The following is a 19,618-nucleotide window of genomic DNA, read 5'->3' on the forward strand; positions in this document are numbered from 1 at the left end:
TGGGAATTTTAGATTCTCCCTGACTGTCTATTTTTTTCTGGTGGTTGTTAGTTGTCAAAAAATATATACAAATCCATTATCTTTTCTACATACTTTATATCTGGTTTTAGTCGTTTAACTTTACACTGAAAATCTTTTACCATCCCAAATTATTATTCATGAATATAGGGGAAACACTGGAGTTCAGTACCACCAACACCATCTGTTTCAACTTTCCAGTCACCGGAGGACTCGGACTCAAAATAGAGAGTTATTCCAGTCAACGGAGGACTCGGACTCAAAATAGAGAGTTATTCCAGTCAACGGAGGACTCGGACTCAAAATAGAGAGTTATTCCAGTCAACGGAGGACTCGGACTCAAAATAGAGAGTTATTCCAGTCAACGGAGGACTCGGACTCAAAATAGAGAGTTATTCCAGTCAACTGCCAGACAGCAAAATACACAAACAAGTACAGTACAACCGCAAAACACAGACTGAAATCAACTGAAATACAAACTAAATGAGGATATTCACTAGACTATAGAAATTCCACTGATCAACTGCCACAAACAGTAAAACATACACAAACACTAGCACACAGGTAAAACCAAACTCAGAAACAGACACTCAACACACCTGAAACCCAAGACAAGGTAGATGGCTTACCTGTCCACAGCCGGGAGCGTTGCACACAAAAGGCCGGTCGTCCCCCATCTTTGCAAATAGCTTGCAATGTAACTGTGGGAGAGGGAAAGAAGAGAACATTGTTGTCGTTTCTTTTATTTCCTCCATCGGTTCTGTTGGTCCTCCAGTAGGCTAGTCCAGAAAACAACAAAGCAGAGATACTGCTGTTCTGCTGGTAGGCTAGCTATAGTCAGAGCAGCCAGGATGTTCTGCTGGTAGGCTAGCTGTAGTCAGAGCAGCCAGGATGTTCTGCTGGTAGGCTAGCTGTAGTATATACAGTTGATGTCGGAAGTTTAGCCAAATACATTTAAACTCAGTTTTTCACATTTCCTTACATTTAATCCTAGTAAAAATTCCCTGTCTTAGGTCAGTTAGGATGACCACTTTATTTTAAGAATGTGTAATGTCAGAGTAATAGTAGAGAGAATGATTTATTTCAGCTTGTATTTCTTTCATCACATTCCCAGTGGGTCAGAAGTTTACATACACTCAATTAGTATTTGGTAGCATTGCCTTTAAATTGTTTAACTTGGGTCAAACGTTTCAGGTAGCCTTCCACAAGCTTCCTACAATAAGTTGGGTGAAGTTTGGCCCATTCCTCCTGACAGAGCTGGTGTAACTGAGTCAGGTTTGTAGGCCTCCTCCTTTTTCAGTTCTGCCCACACATTTCTATAGGATTGAGGTCAGGGATTTGTGATGGCCACTCCAATACTTTGACTTTGTTGTCCTTAAGCCATTTTGCCACAACTTTGGAAGTATGCTTGGGGTCATTGTCCATTTGGAACACCCATTTGCGACCAAGCTTTAACTTCCTGACTGATGTCTTGAGATGTTGCTTCAATATATCCACATAATTGTCCTTCCTCACGATGCCATCTATTTTGTGAAGTGCACCAGTCCCTCCTGCAGCAAAGCACCCCCACAACATGATGCAGCCTCCCCCCTTTTTCTCGAAACATAACGATGGTCATTATGGCCAAACAGTTCTAATTTTGTTTCATCAGACCAGAGGACATTTCTCCAAAAAGTACGATCTTTGTCCCCATGTGCAGTTGCAAACCGTAGTCTGGCTTATTTATGGCGGTTTTGGAGCAGTGGCTTCTTCCTTGCTGAGCGGCCTTTCAGGTTATGTTGATATAGAACTATTTTTACTGTGGATATAGATACTTTTGTACCTTTTCCTCCAGCATCTTCACAAGGTCCTTTGCTGTTGTTCTGGGATTGATTTGCACTTTTCGCAACAACAGTACATTAATCTCTAGGAGACAGAACACATCTCCTTCCTGAGCGGTATGATGGCTGCGTGGTCACGTGGTGTTTATACTTGCGTACTATTGTTTGTACAGATGAACATGGTACCTTCAGGCGTTTGGAAATTGCTCCCAAGGATGAACCAAACTTCTGGAGGTCTACAATTTCTTTTGATTTTCCCATGATGTCAACAAAAAAAAAGAGGCACTGAGTTTGAAGTTAGGCCTTTAAATACATCCACAGGTACACCTCCAATTGACTCAAATGATCTCCAATTGACTCAAATTATGTCAAATAGCCTATCAGAAGCTTCTAAAGCCATGACATAATTTTCTGGAATTGTCCAAGCTGTTTAACCTCTTTGGGCTAGGGGGCAGTATTTTGACGTCCGGATGAAAAGCATGCCCAAAGTAAACTGCCTGTTACTCAAGCCTAGAAGCTAGGATATGCATATAATTGGTAGATTTGGATAGAAAACACTCTAAAGTTTCTAAAACTGTTAAAATAATGTCTGTGAGTATAACAGAACTGATATGGCAGGCAAAACCCCGAGGACAAACCATCCAAAAAAAAGAAATGTTCAGCCTACCACTGTTTCCAATGGCTGTCATGTTTATTATGAGGCCAAAACCTCCCAGATTGCAATTCCTAGGGCTTCCACTAGATGTCACGTCTTTACAAAAAGAGTTTCAGGCTTGTTTTTGGAAAAATGAGCTAGAATTTGTAGTTTTTCCTAAGTGGCCCACATTTTGGCTGTAGTGTTTATGCGAGTGGATGAGAGCACGTTCTTTGTTATTTATCTCCGGTAAAGACAATAACTATTCTCCGTCTTAAATTGTATTGTTTATTTACGTATTAGGGTACCTGCGGTTTGATTATAAACGTTGTTTGACTTGTTTGGAGAAGTTTATTGGTAACGTTTGAGATTCATTTTGTATGCATTTTGAAGGAGGGAAACCGGTGAATTATTGAATGAAGCACGCCAGCTAAACTGAGTTTTTGGGGATATAAAGAAGGAATTTATCGAACAAAAGGACAATTTGTGATGTAGCTGGGACCTTTGAGTGCCAACAGAAGAAGATCTTCAAAAGGTAAGGCATTTATTATATTGCTATTTCTGACTTTCGTGGCGCACCTGCCTGGTTGAAAAATGTTTTTCATGCTTTTGTATGCGGGGCGCTGTCCTCAGATAATCGCATGGTGTGCTTTCGTCGTAAAGCCTTTTTGAAATCTGACACAGCGGCTGGATTAACAAGAAATTAAGCTTTATTTTGATGTATGACACCTGTATTTTCATGAAAGTTAAATATTTATATTTCTGTAATTTGAATTTCGCACTCTGCAATTTCACCGGATGTAGTCAAATCTATCCCGTTAACGGGATTTGATCCATAAGAGGTTTTAACACATTGTCTCCACTCTCTGTACCCTTATTGCAGCTTTATTAAACACTATTAACACACCGTCTCCGTCCTTTTATTGCACCTTTATTACAAGCTCTTAAAGGCACAGTCAACTTAGTGTATGTAAACTTCTGACCCACTGGAATTGTGATACAGTGAATTATAAGTGAAATAATCTGTCTGTAAACAATTGTTGGAAAAATGACTTGTGTCATGCACAAGGTAGATGTCCTAACCGACTTGCCAAAACTATAGTTTGTTAACAAGTAATTTGTGGAGTGGTTGAAAACGAGTTTTAATGACTCCAACCTAAGTGTATGTAAACTTCCGACTTCAACTGTATATATGCCAGTAAATGCTATCATTCATCTATCTATGCCAGTATATGCTAGATAGATAGCATATACTAGCATCTATCTATCAATATCTAAATATATGCTAGCTATCTATCTATATACATGCCAGTATATGCTAGCTATCTACCTACATTTATATATATGCCAGTATATGCTAGCTATCCATATATATATATGCCAGTATATGCTAGCTATCCATATATATGCCAGTATATGCTAGCTATCCATTTATATCTATATATATGCCAGTGTATGCTAGCCAACTGTAACACATTGCTACATAGCCTAGTACTTGTCTTAAATCCTTTTATAGACCACTAGTTTTATTAGCACTTATGATCAAGTGGGACAGATAATAACCTACAATGTGTGGGCCACTTTCCAGTATTGAAGTCAGTCCATGTTTCTTCTCTCCCCCTAGTCCGATGTTCTCTCCCAACTCTGACACCAGTTACTCGCCCTGAGCCAAGCAGCCAACATCATTTTAGCAGCCTGCCTTGAGCTTCTTTTGCGAGTGGAAGGCAAGGCAGACTCAGAGTATATCATGCGGTCAGGGCTGGGTTGTAATATTAACCATTATGTGTCTCTCTTCCTTTCCGTCTCTCTCTCCATCTCTGCTTAATTTACTAATGAAAAAAAAGGAATGGCTTCATGTTGACTGGCTGTAAAAAAGCAGACTGGCCCATCCCTTCTCAGTTAGATCAAAGGAGGAAACAGAACACATACAAAAATAATTCTGAACAGACCCCACAGGCTGTGGTGTGTCCCAAATCGCACCCTATTCCCTATATAGTGCACTACTTTAGACCAGGGCTCAGCACCCTATTCCCTATATAGTGCACTACTTTTGCGCAGCCAGCTCTGATCAAAAGTAGCACACTATGTAGGGAACAGGGTGCCATTTGTGTTGCAGAGCCTGTCTGTGGAGCAGAGAGCAGCAAGCCAATACAACAGGCCGGTGTCAGGCCTCTCTCACTGCTCACACTAAAACACAATCCTCTGGGTCTATTTGGGCAGAGATGTGTGAGTTCAGTCCATCGACAAACAACATACACCAGCAACTCGTTACAGTCAGGGTGCGGACTAACTGGCTGTGTGTGTGAGCGAATCCTCTGCGGGGAGGCAACATCTGGAAGGAGCAAGAGAAAGGAAGCTGGTTAACTTGATTTAGGCCAAGTTTGCCCTGGTACAATGGAAGCAAATGGAACAGTTACAGTGACACAAACTCCCAAGCTAAATCAAGCACACCCCAAATACTTGAAAAAGTATTTGACACATTTGCCTATGTATTTGACATTATCTATTTGACATTATGGTCGGATTCAAAAACCTAACACACACATCGATCAATTTCATTCTATCCGTTTCAGAGATGGGATCCATCCATGTGAGAACCTCAGTCAGTCCACTCATTTTTTTTTTACCTCCATTCATCCAAGGTGACATGGAAATATCTGCCGGGCCAGTGGGCCTTATTCCAGTCACTCTCTCTGAGCCTGCCGGGCCAGTGGGCTCTATTCTAGTCACTCTCTCTGAGCCTGCCGGGCCAGTGGGCTCTATTCTAGTCACTCTCTCTGAGCCTGCCGGGCCAGTAGGCCTTATTCTAGTCACTCTCTCTGAGCCTGCCGGGCCAGTAGGCCTTATTCTAGTCACTCTCTCTGAGCCTGCCGGGCCAGTAGGCCTTATTCTAGTCACTCTCTCTGAGCCTTCCGGGCCAGTGGGCTCTATTCTAGTCACTCTCTCTGAGCCTGCCGGGCCAGTAGGCCTTATTCTAGTCACTCTCTCTGAGCCTGCCGGGCCAGTGGGCTCTATTCTAGTCACTCTCTCTGAGCCTGCCGGGCCAGTGGGCTCTATTCTAGTCACTCTCTCTGAGCCTGCCGGGCCAGTGGGCTCTATTCTAGTCACTCTCTCTGAGCCTGCCGGGCCAGTAGGCCTTATTCTAGTCACTCTCTCTGAGCCTGCCGGGCCAGTAGGCCTTATTCTAGTCACTCTCTCTGAGCCTGCCGGGCCACTGGGCTCTATTCTAGTCACTCTCTCTAAGCCTGCCGGGCCAGTAGGCACTATTCTAGTCACTCTCTCTGAGCCTGCCAGTAGGCCTTATTCCAGTCACTCTCTCTGAACCTGCTGGCAATGTCCCCATCGATGTTAACTTGGGATGCGTCCCAAATGGCACCCTATTCCCTAGGTAGTGCACTGCTTTCGACCATGGCCTGTAGGGAACTCATAGGGTTTCTGGTCAGAAGTAGTGTACTACATAAGGGAAGAGGGTGCCATTTGGGACGGAACCTTGGGTTTCTCTGACTCAGCAGGTGTAGCTAGGGGAGCGAGCAGGTCGAGGGCTATAATCAGCCCGAGGGCCGCGGTGTTTGATGCGGCCTGCTAGGAAACTAGCTAAACAAACTGTATTAATAGCCTCTCTCTGCCTGCAGCCAGGGAGCCAGAGGACTCAGGAATCTACCGGGCTAGGAGTTGACAGCGGCAGAGGGGAGTCCGATGGAGATAGATTGGGGGTGGTGTTGTGTGTGTGGTGGTCATGTATTGGTTGACTCACTGACCTACTGTGAGATCAAGTGTATTTGGTAGCTCAAATCAAAATGTATGTCACATGCTTCGTCGACAACATGTCTAGACTAACAGTGAAATGCTGACATACAGGCTTTCAAAAACAATGCAGTGAGAAAAATATAGAAACAATGTATAAAGGGATAAATACACAATGAGTAAGAAAACAGCACCTTCAGAAAGTATTCATACCAGTTGACTTATTCCACATTGTTGCGTCATAGCCTGAATTTAAAATGGATTAAATATTTGTTTTTCCTCACCCATCTACACACAATACCCCATAATGACAAAGTGAAAATATGTTTTTAGAAATTGTGGCAAATTTATTGAACATGAAATAATTACATGTACATAAGTATTCACACCTCTTTGCTATGACACTCCAAATTGAGCTCAGGTGCATCCAATTTCCTTTGATCATCCTTGAGATGTCACTACAACTTGATTGTAGTCCACCTGAGGTCAATTCAACTGTTTGGACATGATTAAGAATGAAACATACCGGTCTATATTAGGTCCCACAGTTAACAGTGCATGTCAGAGCAGAAACAGTACCATGAAATACAAGGAACTGCCCGTAGATATCAGAGACTCTTTGGCCTGAATGCAAAGCGCTATGTCTGGAGAAAACCAGGCACAGCTCGTCACCCATCTAACACCATCCCTACCATGGTGGTGGCAGCAACGTGCTATGGGGATGCTTTTCAGCAGCAGGGACTGGGAGACTGGTAAGGATAGAGGGAACAATGAATGCAACCAAATGCAGGCAAATCCTTGATGAAAACCTGCTTCAGATTGCAAACGACCTTAGACTGGGGCAAAGATTTACATTCCAAAAGGACAATGACCCCAAGCATACAGCCAAATCAACGCTGGGACAAGAATGTGAAAGTCCTTGAATGGCCCTGCCAAAGCCGACTTAAATCCCATTGACAATCTATGGACAGGCTTTAAGAATGTTGTTCACCTTCGCTCCCTATCCAATTTAACAGAGATTGAGAAAATCTGTTAGGAAGAATGAGAAAATCCCCAAAATCCAGATGTCCAAAGCTGATACTGACATACCCAAGACTAAAGGTCGAACGATTCTGATTTTTCAACACCGATACTGATTATTGGAGGACCAAAAAAAGCCTATATATATATATATATATATATATTTGTAATAATGACAATTACAACAATACTGAATGAACAATGAACACTTATTTTAACTTAATATAATACATAAATAAAATCAATTTAGTCTCAAATAAATAAATGATCAACTATAATAAGTAAATAATGAAACACGTTCAATTTGGTGTAAATAATGCAAAAACACAGTGTTGGAGAAGAAAGTAAAAGTGCAATATGTGCCATGTAAGAAAGCGTTTAAGTTCCTTGCTCAGAACATGAGAACATATGAAAGCTTGTGGTTCAATATTCCCAGTTAAGAAGTTTTGGGTTGTACTTATTATGACGCGTCGACTATTTCTCTCTATACCATTTGTATTTCATATACCTTTGACTATTGGATGTTCTTATAGGCACTTCAGTATTGCCAGCCTAATCTTAGGGAGTTGATAGGCTTGAAGTTATAAACAGAGCTGTGCATCAAGCATTGATAAGAGCTGCTGGCAAACGCAGTAAAGTGCTGTTTGAATGAATGCTTACGAGCCTGCTGCAGCCTACCACCGCTCAGTCAGACTGCTCTATCAAATCATATACTGAATTAGAATATAATAAAACACACAGAAATTTGAGCCTTAGGTCATTAATATGGTCAAATCCAGAAACTATCACTTCGAAAACAAAACGTTTATTCTTTCAGTGAAATACGGAACCGTTCCGTATTTTATCGAATGGGTGGCAACCCAAAGTCTAAATATTGCTATTACATTGCACAACCTTCAATGTTATGTCAAAATTATGTAAAATTCTGGCTAATTAATGACGTCTTTGTTAGGAAGAAATGGTCTTCACACAGTTCGCAACGAGCCAGGTGGCCCAAACTGCTGCATATACCCTAACTCTGCTTGCATTCTTGCGTTCAGCAAGAGAAGTGACACAATTTCCCTAGTTAATATTGCCTGAATTTCTTTTAACTACATATGCAGGTTTTTTTCTTTTTATATACTTGTGTATTGATTTTAAGAAAGGCATTGATGTTTATAGTTAGGTACATTTTTGCAACGATTGTGCTTTTTTCGCGAAAGCGCTTTTGTTAAATCATCACCTGTTTGGCGAAGTTGAAGTAGGCTGTGATTCGATGATAAATTAACAGGCACTGCATTGATTATATGCAACGCAGGACAAGCTAGTTAACTTCTCTGGGATATGTGGGACGGTAGCGTCCCACCTAACCTACAGCCAGTGAAATTGCAGGGCGCCAAATTCAAAACAACAGAAATCTCATAATTAAAATTCCTCAAACATACAAGTATTAAACACCATTTTAAAGATAAACTTCTCGTTAATCCAGCCAAAGTGTCTGATTTCAAAAAGGATTTACGGTGAAAGCACACCTTGCGATTATGTTAGCTCAGTACATAGCCACAGAAAAACACAGCCATTGTTCCAGCCAAAGAGAGGAGTAACAAAAAGCAGAAATAGAGTTAAAATTAATCACTAACCTTTGATGATCTTCATCAGATGACACTCATAGGACTTCATGTTACACAATACATGTATGTTTTGTTCGGTAAAGTTCATATTTATATCCAAAAATCTGAGTTTAGGCGGGACACTACTGTCTCACTTGGCCAAAAGCCAGAGACAATTCAGCGCGCCAAATTCAAATAAAATACTATAAAAATCAAACTTTCATTAAATCACACATGAAAGATACCAAATTAAAGCTACACTGGCTGTGAATCCAGCCAACATGTGAGAATTCAAATAGGCTTTTCGGCGAAAGCAAACGATGCTATTATCTGAGTTAGCACCATTGTAAACAAAGAGAGATAAGCATATTTCAACCCTGCAGGCGCGATACAAAACGCAGAAATAAAAATATAATTCATGCCTTACCTTTGACGAGCTTCTGTGGTTGGCACTCCAATATGTCCCATAAACATCACAAATGGTCCTTTTGTTCGATTCATTCCGTCAATATATATCCAAAATGTCCATTTATTTGGCGCGTTTGATCCAGAAAAACACCGGTTCCAACTCGTGAGACATGACTACAAAATATCTCAAAAGTTACCTGTAAACTTTGCCAAAACATTTCAAACTACTTTTGTAATACAACTTTAGGTCTTTTTTAACGTAAATAATCAATAAAATTGAAGACGGGATGATCTGTGTTCAATACAGGATTAAAACAATCTGTAGCATGCTTTCTGGTCATGCGCCTCTATCTAACAGGACACTTCAAGTGACCCTGATTCAAAATGGCCGTACTTCTTCATTACACAAAGGAAAAACCCTCAACTAATGTCTAAAGACTGTTGACATCCAGTGGCAGCGGTAGTAACTGCAAGAAGGTCAATTAGAAATCTGTATTCCCAATGAAAATCCATTGAAAAGAGGGTGACCTCAACAACAACAAAAAACGGAATGGTTTGTCCTCAGGGTTTCGCCTGCTAAATCAGTTCTGTTATACTCACAGACATGATTCAAACAGCTTTAGAAACTTCAGAGTGTTTTCTATCCATATCGACTAACAATATGCATATCTTATCTTCTGGGGATGAGTAGCTGGCAGTTGAATTTGGGTATGCTTTTCATCCAAACGTGAAAATGCTGCCCCCTATCCTAAAGAAGTTAACCTAGTAATATCATCAACCATGTGTAGTTAAATAGTGATTGTGAAGATTGATTGTTTTTTTATAAGATAAATGTAATGCTAGCCAGCAACTTACCTTGGCTCATTGTAGCCACAAGGTCCTTTTGATGCTGCACCCGCGTAACAGGTGGTCAGCCTGCCACGCAGTCTCCTCGTGGATTGCAATGTAATCAGCTATAATCGGCATCCAAAAAGGCAAATTATCGATTTTTATGAAAACTTGAAATCGGCCCTAATTAAATCGGACATTCCGATTAATCGGTCGACCTCTAGTACGTACGGTCACTGTGTGGACGGTGTCGTCAATGCACTTATTAATGAAGCCGGTGACTGATGTGATTAACTCCTCAAAGCTATCGGATGATTCCCGGAACATTTCCAGTCTGTGCTAGCGAAGCAATCCTGTAAATTAGCATCCGCTTCATCTCACCACTTCCGTATTGAATGCGTCAAGGGTACATCCTGTTTGAGTTTTTGCTTGTAAGCAGGAATGAGGAGGATAGAGTTATGGTCAGATTTGCCAAAGGGAGGGCGAGGGAGAGCCTTGTGTGTGTTTCTGTGTGTGGAGTAAAGATGACCTAGAGTTGTGTTGCCTCTAGTTTCACAGGTGACATGCTTGTAAAAATGAGTTTAAACAGATTTCAGTTTTCCTGCATTAAAATCACCAGTTTGTTCTCTACGGATTGTACGTTCGCCAACAAAACAGAGGGCAAAGGCGGTCTAGATGCTCACAGACTTAGTAGTATGAAGTAGAAATCTTCATCCAAATCAAGGTTAGTGATCTCTGTTCTGATGTCCAGAAGCAGTTTTCGGTCATAGGAAATTATGGCGGAAACATAATGTAAAAAAAAAAAAACGTCAAGATCAGCGTAAAAAAACACAAAATAGCAGAATTGGTCAGGCAGCTATCCACTACAGTGCCATCTTTAGGCCATCTTTAGGCCATCTTTAGCTCACAGGACAGGCGAGGTGCTGCCTGAGGTGCAACCCTGTGAGGGTTAAACTTACAAGCTTCAATGACATGCCAATATGCATGTCTGTAACCCAAGTGAAACTGAGTATTGGTCAATGGAAAATGGATAAAATGAAACCCTATATGCGCATCTGCATAACTGCCCAGGTCTTTAAGCTAAATCCATGGCAGAGCAGATAGACAATACAGGGACCCAGTGCTGTTTTTCGGCAATTAAATTGGAAACACTTGATGTCTATTTATAAGATGGATCATCGGCTTTTACAAGGATGGCAATGTGTTGGCTGGCCCAAGTTGTTTTGATGCTATAACTACAACGTTTAAACAATACAGACTAGGCCAATAACCGAGACATTTGATATCAGTGTTATGAACAACTGGTAGGCTGCATTTGGCCTATGAACTTTTAGGTTGATTTAACACCCTGTATCTAGTATAGAGTAGACTGGATGGAAAGAACATTAAATCTTAGCGTGGGATCCAAATGGAGCAATTGAAAACAAGGGTGAATCGGAGCAATGGTGAAACAAAGCATTAAAAGTGGTGTACAAACCCTAGAGCATGAAACCCACCTGCCATTTACTGCTGTCTCTTATTCCTCTTCACATTTTCATGGATCAATACACAAGTATAAATCCAATACAGAAAAGTATATCATGTATAACATTTTACATAGCTTTTAGGAATTAAACTACTAACACAATTAGGGATGGGCATGAGTTATTCAAACGAACGTCCAAGCTCAATCTTTAACCAGAGATCACATATTTGGTGGAATGTGCTTTGTGGCTGCCTGAACGGGCAGAATTGATCTTAAAATCAGAACCTAATGACCTAAATTCCCATGTAAAGATGAGATTTCCCCCCAGCCAAACATAATGTTGGTGATGAAAGCTCGGTTTGGAGATGGATAGAAGGACATTCACCAGCTCACATTACAACACTACAGATACCTGCTTTTATTGACAGCTTATTTTTCCCCTTCAGTTTATTTTTAGTAAATACTTTAACACTTTTCACTGTAAGGTCTACTACACCTGTTGTATTTGGCGCATGTGACAAATAAGATTTGATTTGATATCTTTACTAACTTAGTAGACGACCAAACAAATACTTGTGAATGTAGGCATCACAGAACCACACAAGGTAATGACAGCAAATTATAGTAGTCAACTGTGAAATAGCTTCGATGATGGCAGAAAAATAGATAGATATTACTAATTGTGTAAATATTAATCGACATGTATTAATATACAAATATTCTCATTATCTTAGAGGATGAGATGTCAAAGTAATAGTTGCACATTATAACCATATTTATAGGTGTCATCAATGCTATTTACTAGCGTAGCACCACGTATTAACGGCATATTCAACAGCGTTAAAGAAATATATTACCTTCAACAGTTGTATCTTGTGATCAAGCCATCAACGTTACTTACTACATTTAAGAACCATATTATAAATATATGGCTGACGTTAAAGTCCCAACTGGCAATAGAATGTAGGAGAGTATGTTGAGGAATTTGAATCACCTCGAAAATATATATATTTTTTATAGTCAGGTAGCTATTGTGTTGCACTGGTGTACTGTGACTTGATGTAAGTTATTATTTCAGCTAGAAACACATGGTGTATGGATTTCTTATGATTGTGATTAAGAAAACGTCTAGTTAGTTAAAAAGTATGAACTTGTATTTTTAAGAAGCAGAATCCCGATTACTTTTGCTAAAAGTTGAAACCTTCAGACACAGGTTAAATTAGCTGTCTAGCCAAGTTAGCGTTTTAGCACGGTAGCTGAGACCGGAGTACCCTTTTTGCTCACAAGCCGTGCCTTTTCCCGCACGAGACCGCCTTTTCTTTTCAATTATTGGGTACAGACATGTTAATCAGCACCCACTCGTTACCCTATCGCTCAGTGAACTGTCAATCACTTATGACAGAAGAATGTGATTGGTTCATGACGATTCCACTCAAAATATGGGAGATATCATAAGCTACATCTTTCCCCAGTGCCAACTTTGAACAGGCCGCTACCACCGTAAGGGAAAAGCAATGTGCAGTACTAAAACCTCAATAACAACGAACTTCATGCATGACAACAGGCGCATTTCATACAACCGTGCAGTGCTGATAAATCATTAGTTGACATTTTATTTTGCTAACTGCTAACCAACTTGTTAACTTAGAGCAAGCTGAAGTAGGTAGGCTGGCACTCGAGTGCGGGGCGAGAAGACAGACCACAACAGTTTTGTCAACTTATTGGCCACTCAGATTTCATGGCCGACAACATTAGAAACGAACACAGTAACTCTAACGACTTTCAATACTTGTCACATTTTCAGCGGAATTACATATGGATTGTACATTTTAACAATAATATACTGTTTACAAACTCACCTTTGCGCTCCTCTCCCTCTCTTCTCTTTTGGAATTTGACACTCCCCTCCTCCCGGAATCATCGCGAGGTTCTACCTACGTCAGAGTCTTCATACACTCATATCGAAGACAGTACAGTATGAAGATAGGCAGAAACTGCTTCTCCAATAGAAATCCCCGATAACGCACGATGGCGTTGGCTAGCTAAGCTCATGCGCAAAATCTCTCTCGCCAAACTGCGCATGTGCAACCCGTCAACTCAAAAGGTACTCCTTCAATATAAAGTTGTTTTTTGACGAAAATAAAACGTGCAGTTTGACACTTTTACGAGGTTGGAGTAATACCATGTTCAACTACTTAAGACATTCACTTGAATCTAGGTTGTGCCTTTAGAGTTCGAGAAAATGAACAACTAAGGAATCATTTTTCACTTCTCAAACCCTAAACCACGACCTGGTCTTCTTGGTCTGTTTCGCAAGCGTTCCCGGAAGTTTTGCGATATCGCGCCTCTGGGTTTAGAAACCATCTCATTAAAAAAGGCGCTGGAATTTACATTAGAAATACAGTAAGCATAGTATTATTATTTTTACATACGCCGACCTTCATTATTTTGAGATGTAGTAGGTGGTGCATACAAATGGTATAAACATTTTTCTTAAGGGCCACATTTTATTTTATATACAGTACCAGTCAAAGTCTGGACATAATTCCATATGTGTTATTTCATAGATTTTATGTCTTCATTATTATTCTACAATGTAGAACATAGTAAAATAAATAAAAGCCTTTGAATGAGTAGGTGTGTCCAAAATGTTGACTCGTACTGTACTTTGAGTGTCATACTGTAAGTCTACTATATATTTCTGACAGTGAACACAATACTGATTTCATACATTGCTCATACTCATAACCTCTGACAGCTTTCAAATAAACAAAAAGGCACCTGAAATACATGAGTTTCTCCTTTCTCCTAATATTAACTATACATGGGTCTCCCAAGTGGCGCAGCGGTGTAAGCCACTGCAACTCAGTGCTAGAGGCGTCACTACAGACACACTGGTTCAATTCAGGCTGTATCACAACCGGCCGTGATTGGGAGTCCCAAACGCCGGCACACAATTGGCCCAGCGTCGTCCGGGTTTGGCCGGTGTAGGCCACCATTGTAAATAAGAATTTGTTCTTAACTGACATGCCAAGTTAAATAAATAAAAAATAATATACTGTCTGTTTCTGGAGAAGAGAATGTAAAGTGTAAAACGTTGTTTGCAATAAATCTAAAGTTAAAGCTAGAAAATAATAGAATATGGTTAAAGTCTATATAATGTATTAGTAGGTAATGGTTTGATGTGTTTTGTTTTCTACCTTGGGCACTTTAAAAATATAATATTGTTATTATTATTTATTATTATTAATAGAAGCTGGTCGCTGTAAAAAAATGGCCGGGGTTTAAATTCTTAATTCAGAACTTTTCATAAACCCTTCCCTCTTTTTTAGAAACCACCAGCAATGTGTGTTGCTCATCATTATTGCCCAGGTCAAATTCTCTACCCATTTGCTTTGTTAGCCAACTGTTGTTCCCATATTCTGCATCCTGACTAGCTAGGAGCCTGTGAACAAATAAAATTATGGGCCATGGTCACAAAAAGTACACAAAAGTGCACTTTAAAGGGAAAATGGTGCCATTTGGAAAACAGACTGTCTTTAATTATGTATTCAGTCCTTAAGTTTTTGTCTTGCATAACCACCGCTGGCCTGACCTGCCTCCAACCTTGGGCATGTGGAGCCACAGAACTAGAATGATTCTAGAACTAAAATGAATCCAGAACTAGAATGTTTATTCTATTTCTGTGTATGGATGAGCACTGTTGTGAGGTTTGATGAGGGTGGTTAACTTATCACAGTCTTCTGTCATAGTTATAAATGTCACATTTAAAACTCGTTACAACATTATAGACCATCTCTGATGAGGGCAGTTACAACAAATATCTCATTAAAAAAAATCATATAATTTTCTCCTAACATTTCTCATTACATTGTTTTTATCCATTTAACATTTTCAAGCCTGATACGAGTAAAAAATCCTGATATATTGAAGGATTGAAAAATGTACACTAGAGTAGGCTACAGTAATTGTAACGGCAGCCTTCCTTCTCTTCAAGAGAAGAGGAGGTGTAGCAGGGATCGGACCAAGACGCAGCGTAGTTGGTGCTCAACATATTTAATAAATGATAAACAGTGAACACTTAACAATACAAAATGTGGCAAACCGATACAGTCCTAGCTGGTGCAGAGAAAACACAGAGACAGGAAACAACCACCCACAAAATCCCAACACAAAACAAGCCACCTATATATGATTCCCAATCAGAGACAACACAAAACATCTGCCTCTGATTGAGAACCATATTAGGCCAAACATAGAAACGGACAAACAAGACACACAACATAGAATGCCCACCCAGCTCACGTCCTGACCAACACTAAAACAAGCAAAACACACAACTATGGTCAGAACGTGACAGTAATAGTAATGTACAGTAGGATTGAAAATGTACAATATAACTAATTTTAAGTCAAGAAAATCCAGACATTGAACAGACGGAGTGTATAAACTACTGTATGATCCAGTTAAGGAAGTAGTGTGAGAGAGAGCTGACAGGGGGCCTTTTTTCTGTGTTGCTTTACTTTCCTTCCTGAAATTCTCCCCCTTGTTTTCTCTCGCTGGGAAACTAACGTCCTGTCTGTGTCGAGACATGGGGCTAAAATAAAGCATTGGAAATGTCTAAAAACAATACCTACTTGTAACTCAACAAAGGATTATTATCGAGTGGTACGTTTGAACCTGCTGACATGTAATCAAAGGGGAAGCAGCCAATTAAGACAAAGGGGGTTTTAAAATTGTCCAAATAGCTGTGTTTTCACACTGTGACAATAAAGTTAAATATTAGAGTGGCAGCCACTGTAAACACTAAGATAAACAGTTCAATATATGAACCGTCAGCCTTCAGTAGTGCTACACCACAATGGCATACAAGACCTATCTGTACATTATTCACAGCCAGATGCATACTACCCTGCATCCCACTGCTGAAGCTAAGGTCAGTACTGGTCAGTCCATGAATGGGACACCAGATGCTGCTGGAAGTGATGTTGGAGGTCCAGTAGGGGGCCCTCTGGTCTAAGGAGATCCAATGTCCCGTGCCAGTGAAGGGGACATTGCCTTGTGTCGTTGCTGTATGAGAGAATATGTTATCGGTCATCTTACCAGGTAAATTAAGGGTCAATAAATAAACAAGAGTACACTGTATTCTTCTGTAAATAGGGTGGTATTTGGACAGAAAATGTATAAACTCATTTTGTGAGTACATTATGTACTTCTTAAGACTTTGTTAAACCTTTCTTTCTTGTCTTGATATTTTTTCAATAACAAAACATTACTGAGGATTATTAACCTATTTTTCACCTCTTGATTGACTATACATAGATCTATCCGGAACAGTCTCTCCTGCTATTGAAGCAAAGACTGATTTGTGTGTTGAAAGCTAGAGACCCCTTCTGGAAAATTACAAAATTGCATGAGATGAAACTACATGGTGGCTCAAGGTGCCCACATACTAGCTTCAGTTTGCTCCTAGGAGAACTCAGCAAGGCGAAGCAAATGTTTTTGCCTCGCATACTCCCTTAAAAGAACTTCACTTAAAAAACGGCAATATTATTGTTTGTCACACGAGACGCCGTAGCAATAACATAGCAATGCACTTTCTCAAAATAGTCTGAATTAATCTAAGATAAATCCAGAAATCTGTCATTTAAAGCTGCTATATGTAACTTTTTGGGCTAGCTGAAATGTGAGTTATAGATCTGTCATTCTCATTGAAAGCAAGTCTAAGAAGCTTCTATGCTTCCTGTTTTTAAGTTGGGTTTTTTCGTCTTTTACTTTCAGTTTTGTACACAAGCTTCAAAACAGCTGAAAATACAATATTTTTGGTTATTGAAAAAAAATCACAGCACTTTAGATGGTATAATGATTCCCTACACTATACATTGCTTGTTTTGTCAAATAACCTGAAATATTAGAATTTCAGCAACCAAGAAATGGCGGAGCGTTTTCCGCATATTGCACCTTTAATTTTGAGAGGCCTTAGTCACGCAATTTGCATCTAACTAAGATGTTTGGTGCAGTATTTCTCAACTGAAAACAAGTCGTCTCTCGTTGAAGGACAAACACTTAATTCAAGTATCCCATCCTTAGTTCCCACATCTACTAGGACTAGTACTGTTGACAAATGACCGACGAAGGAGTGTGGACTGCCGCTACCGAACAACAAAAAAAGAAGAAAACAAATCCAGTGTATAATATAAGAAAAGGCGTTTTCTTTTTTAAATTATTTAGACAGAAAAATGCACTTTGCATTTACACTTTTTTTCACCAATTGGTCTTTTGACCAAGACCAATCAGATTGGCTCTTTGCCAATAATTGGGAAAAAAGATCAGTTGGGCAGCCTGTATGAACACAGCCTTGTTAAGAGACAAACAAATTAACTATCACTGTTATATACACTACCGTTCAAAAGTTAGGGGTCACTTAGAAATGTCCGTGTTTTTGAAAGAAAAGCATATTTTTGGTCCATTAAAATAACATTAAATTGATCAGAAATACAGCGTAGACATTGTTCATGTTGTAAATGACTATTGTAGCTGGAAAACGGCAGATTTTTAATGGCAAATCTACATAGGCGTACAGAAGCCCATTATCAGCAACCATCACTCCTGTGTTCCAATGGCACGTTGTGTTAGCTAATCCAAGTTTATCATTTGAAAAGGCTAATTGATCATTAGAAAACCCTTTTGCAATTATGTTAGAACAGCTGAAAACTGTTGTTCTGATTAAAGCAAAATAACTGGCCTTCTTTAGGACTAGTTGAGTATCTGGAGCATCAGCATTTATGGGTTTGATTACAGGCTCAAAATGTCCAGAAACAAAGAACTTTCTTCTGAAACTCGTCAGTCTATTCTTGTTCTGAGAAATGAAGGCTATTCCATGCGAGAAATTGCCAAGAAACTGAAGATCTCGTACAACTCTGTGTACTACTCCCTTCACAGAACAGCGCAAACTGTCTCTAACCAGAAGAGAAAGAAGAATGGGGGGCCTCTGTCCACAACTGTGCAAGAGGACAAGTACATTCGTGTCTAGTTTGAGAAACAGACGCCTCACACGTCCTCAACTGGCAGCTTCATTAAATAGTACCCGCAAAACACCAGTCTCAACGTCAACAGTGAAGAGGCGACTCTGGGATGCTGTCCTTCTAGGCAGAGTTCCTCTGTCCAGTCTCAACATCAACAGGGAAGAGGCGACTCTGGGATGCTGTCCTTCTAGGCAGAGTTCCTCTGTCCAGTCTCAACATCAACAGGGAAGAGGAGACTCCGGGATGCTGTCCTTCTAGGCAGAGTTGAAAAGAAAAAGCCATATCTCTGTCCAGTGTCTGTGTTCTTTTGCCCATCTTAATCTTTTATTGGCCGGTCTGAGATATGGCTTTTTCTTTGCAAATTTTTCTTTGCAAATAAGCACCATTGAAAATACTGATGTAAACATTTTTTAAATGAAAGTTGACCTAGTCTTTATGGAAACCAAAATATCTATTTATTCTTAATTAGCTGGCTGTAGATCAGCATACTTCAACTAAAATAAGAGCATAAACTGTACCATTTGCATTCAATAACATGTATAGCTCACACAAATACCAAATCAACATTTTCACACTTATGAAACTTGACAGGAAGTGGTATATACAGATGATTTTGTATAACAGACACATACCATGTCTTCCGAAAGTATTCACACTTCTTGACTTTTTCCACATTTTGTTGTGTTACAGCCTACAAACAATACCCCATAATGTCAAAGTGGAATTATGTTTTTCTAAATTTTTGTGTTGAGTCAATAAGTATTCAAACCCTTTGTTATGGCAAGCCTAAATAAGTTCAGGAATAAAAAAATCACATAAGTTGAATGGACTCTGTGTGATAATAATAGTGTTTAATGACTAACTAATCTCTGTACCCCACACATCTGTAAGGTCCCTCAGTCGAGCAATGAATTTCAAACACAGAATCAACCACAAAGGCCAGGGAGGTTTTCCAATGCCTCTCAAAGAAGGGATACTTTCTAAAAATGTTAAAAGCAGACAATGAATATCCCTTTGAGCATGGTGAAGTTATTAATTACACTTTGGATGGTGTATCAATACACCCA

General features: G+C 39.8%; 1 protein-coding gene across 3 annotated transcripts in view; it reads right to left on the minus strand.

Moving 5' to 3' along the window:
• The window catches only part of LOC120059100 (cyclic AMP-dependent transcription factor ATF-7-like), a 38,511-nt gene extending 25,071 nt beyond the window's left edge, over positions 1–13,440 (minus strand). The window contains exons 1-2 of one of the 3 annotated variants that reach the window (XM_039007904.1): positions 13,386–13,440; positions 648–719 (exon numbers count right to left, since the gene is read on the minus strand). In XM_039007904.1, the coding sequence (XP_038863832.1) occupies positions 648–695 (48 nt within the window). In that variant the 5' untranslated portion in view covers positions 696–719; positions 13,386–13,440. Of the gene's footprint in view, positions 1–647; positions 720–4,035; positions 4,435–13,385 lie in introns of those variants that run through there. The other 2 variants (XM_039007907.1, XM_039007905.1) reach the window with 2 other exon arrangements.
• Positions 13,441–19,618: the final 6,178 nt, after the last annotated feature.

Source organism: Salvelinus namaycush, chromosome 14 (genome assembly GCF_016432855.1).
Source record: "Salvelinus namaycush isolate Seneca chromosome 14, SaNama_1.0, whole genome shotgun sequence".
In the NCBI taxonomy this organism is placed as follows: Eukaryota; Metazoa; Chordata; class Actinopteri; order Salmoniformes; family Salmonidae; genus Salvelinus; species Salvelinus namaycush.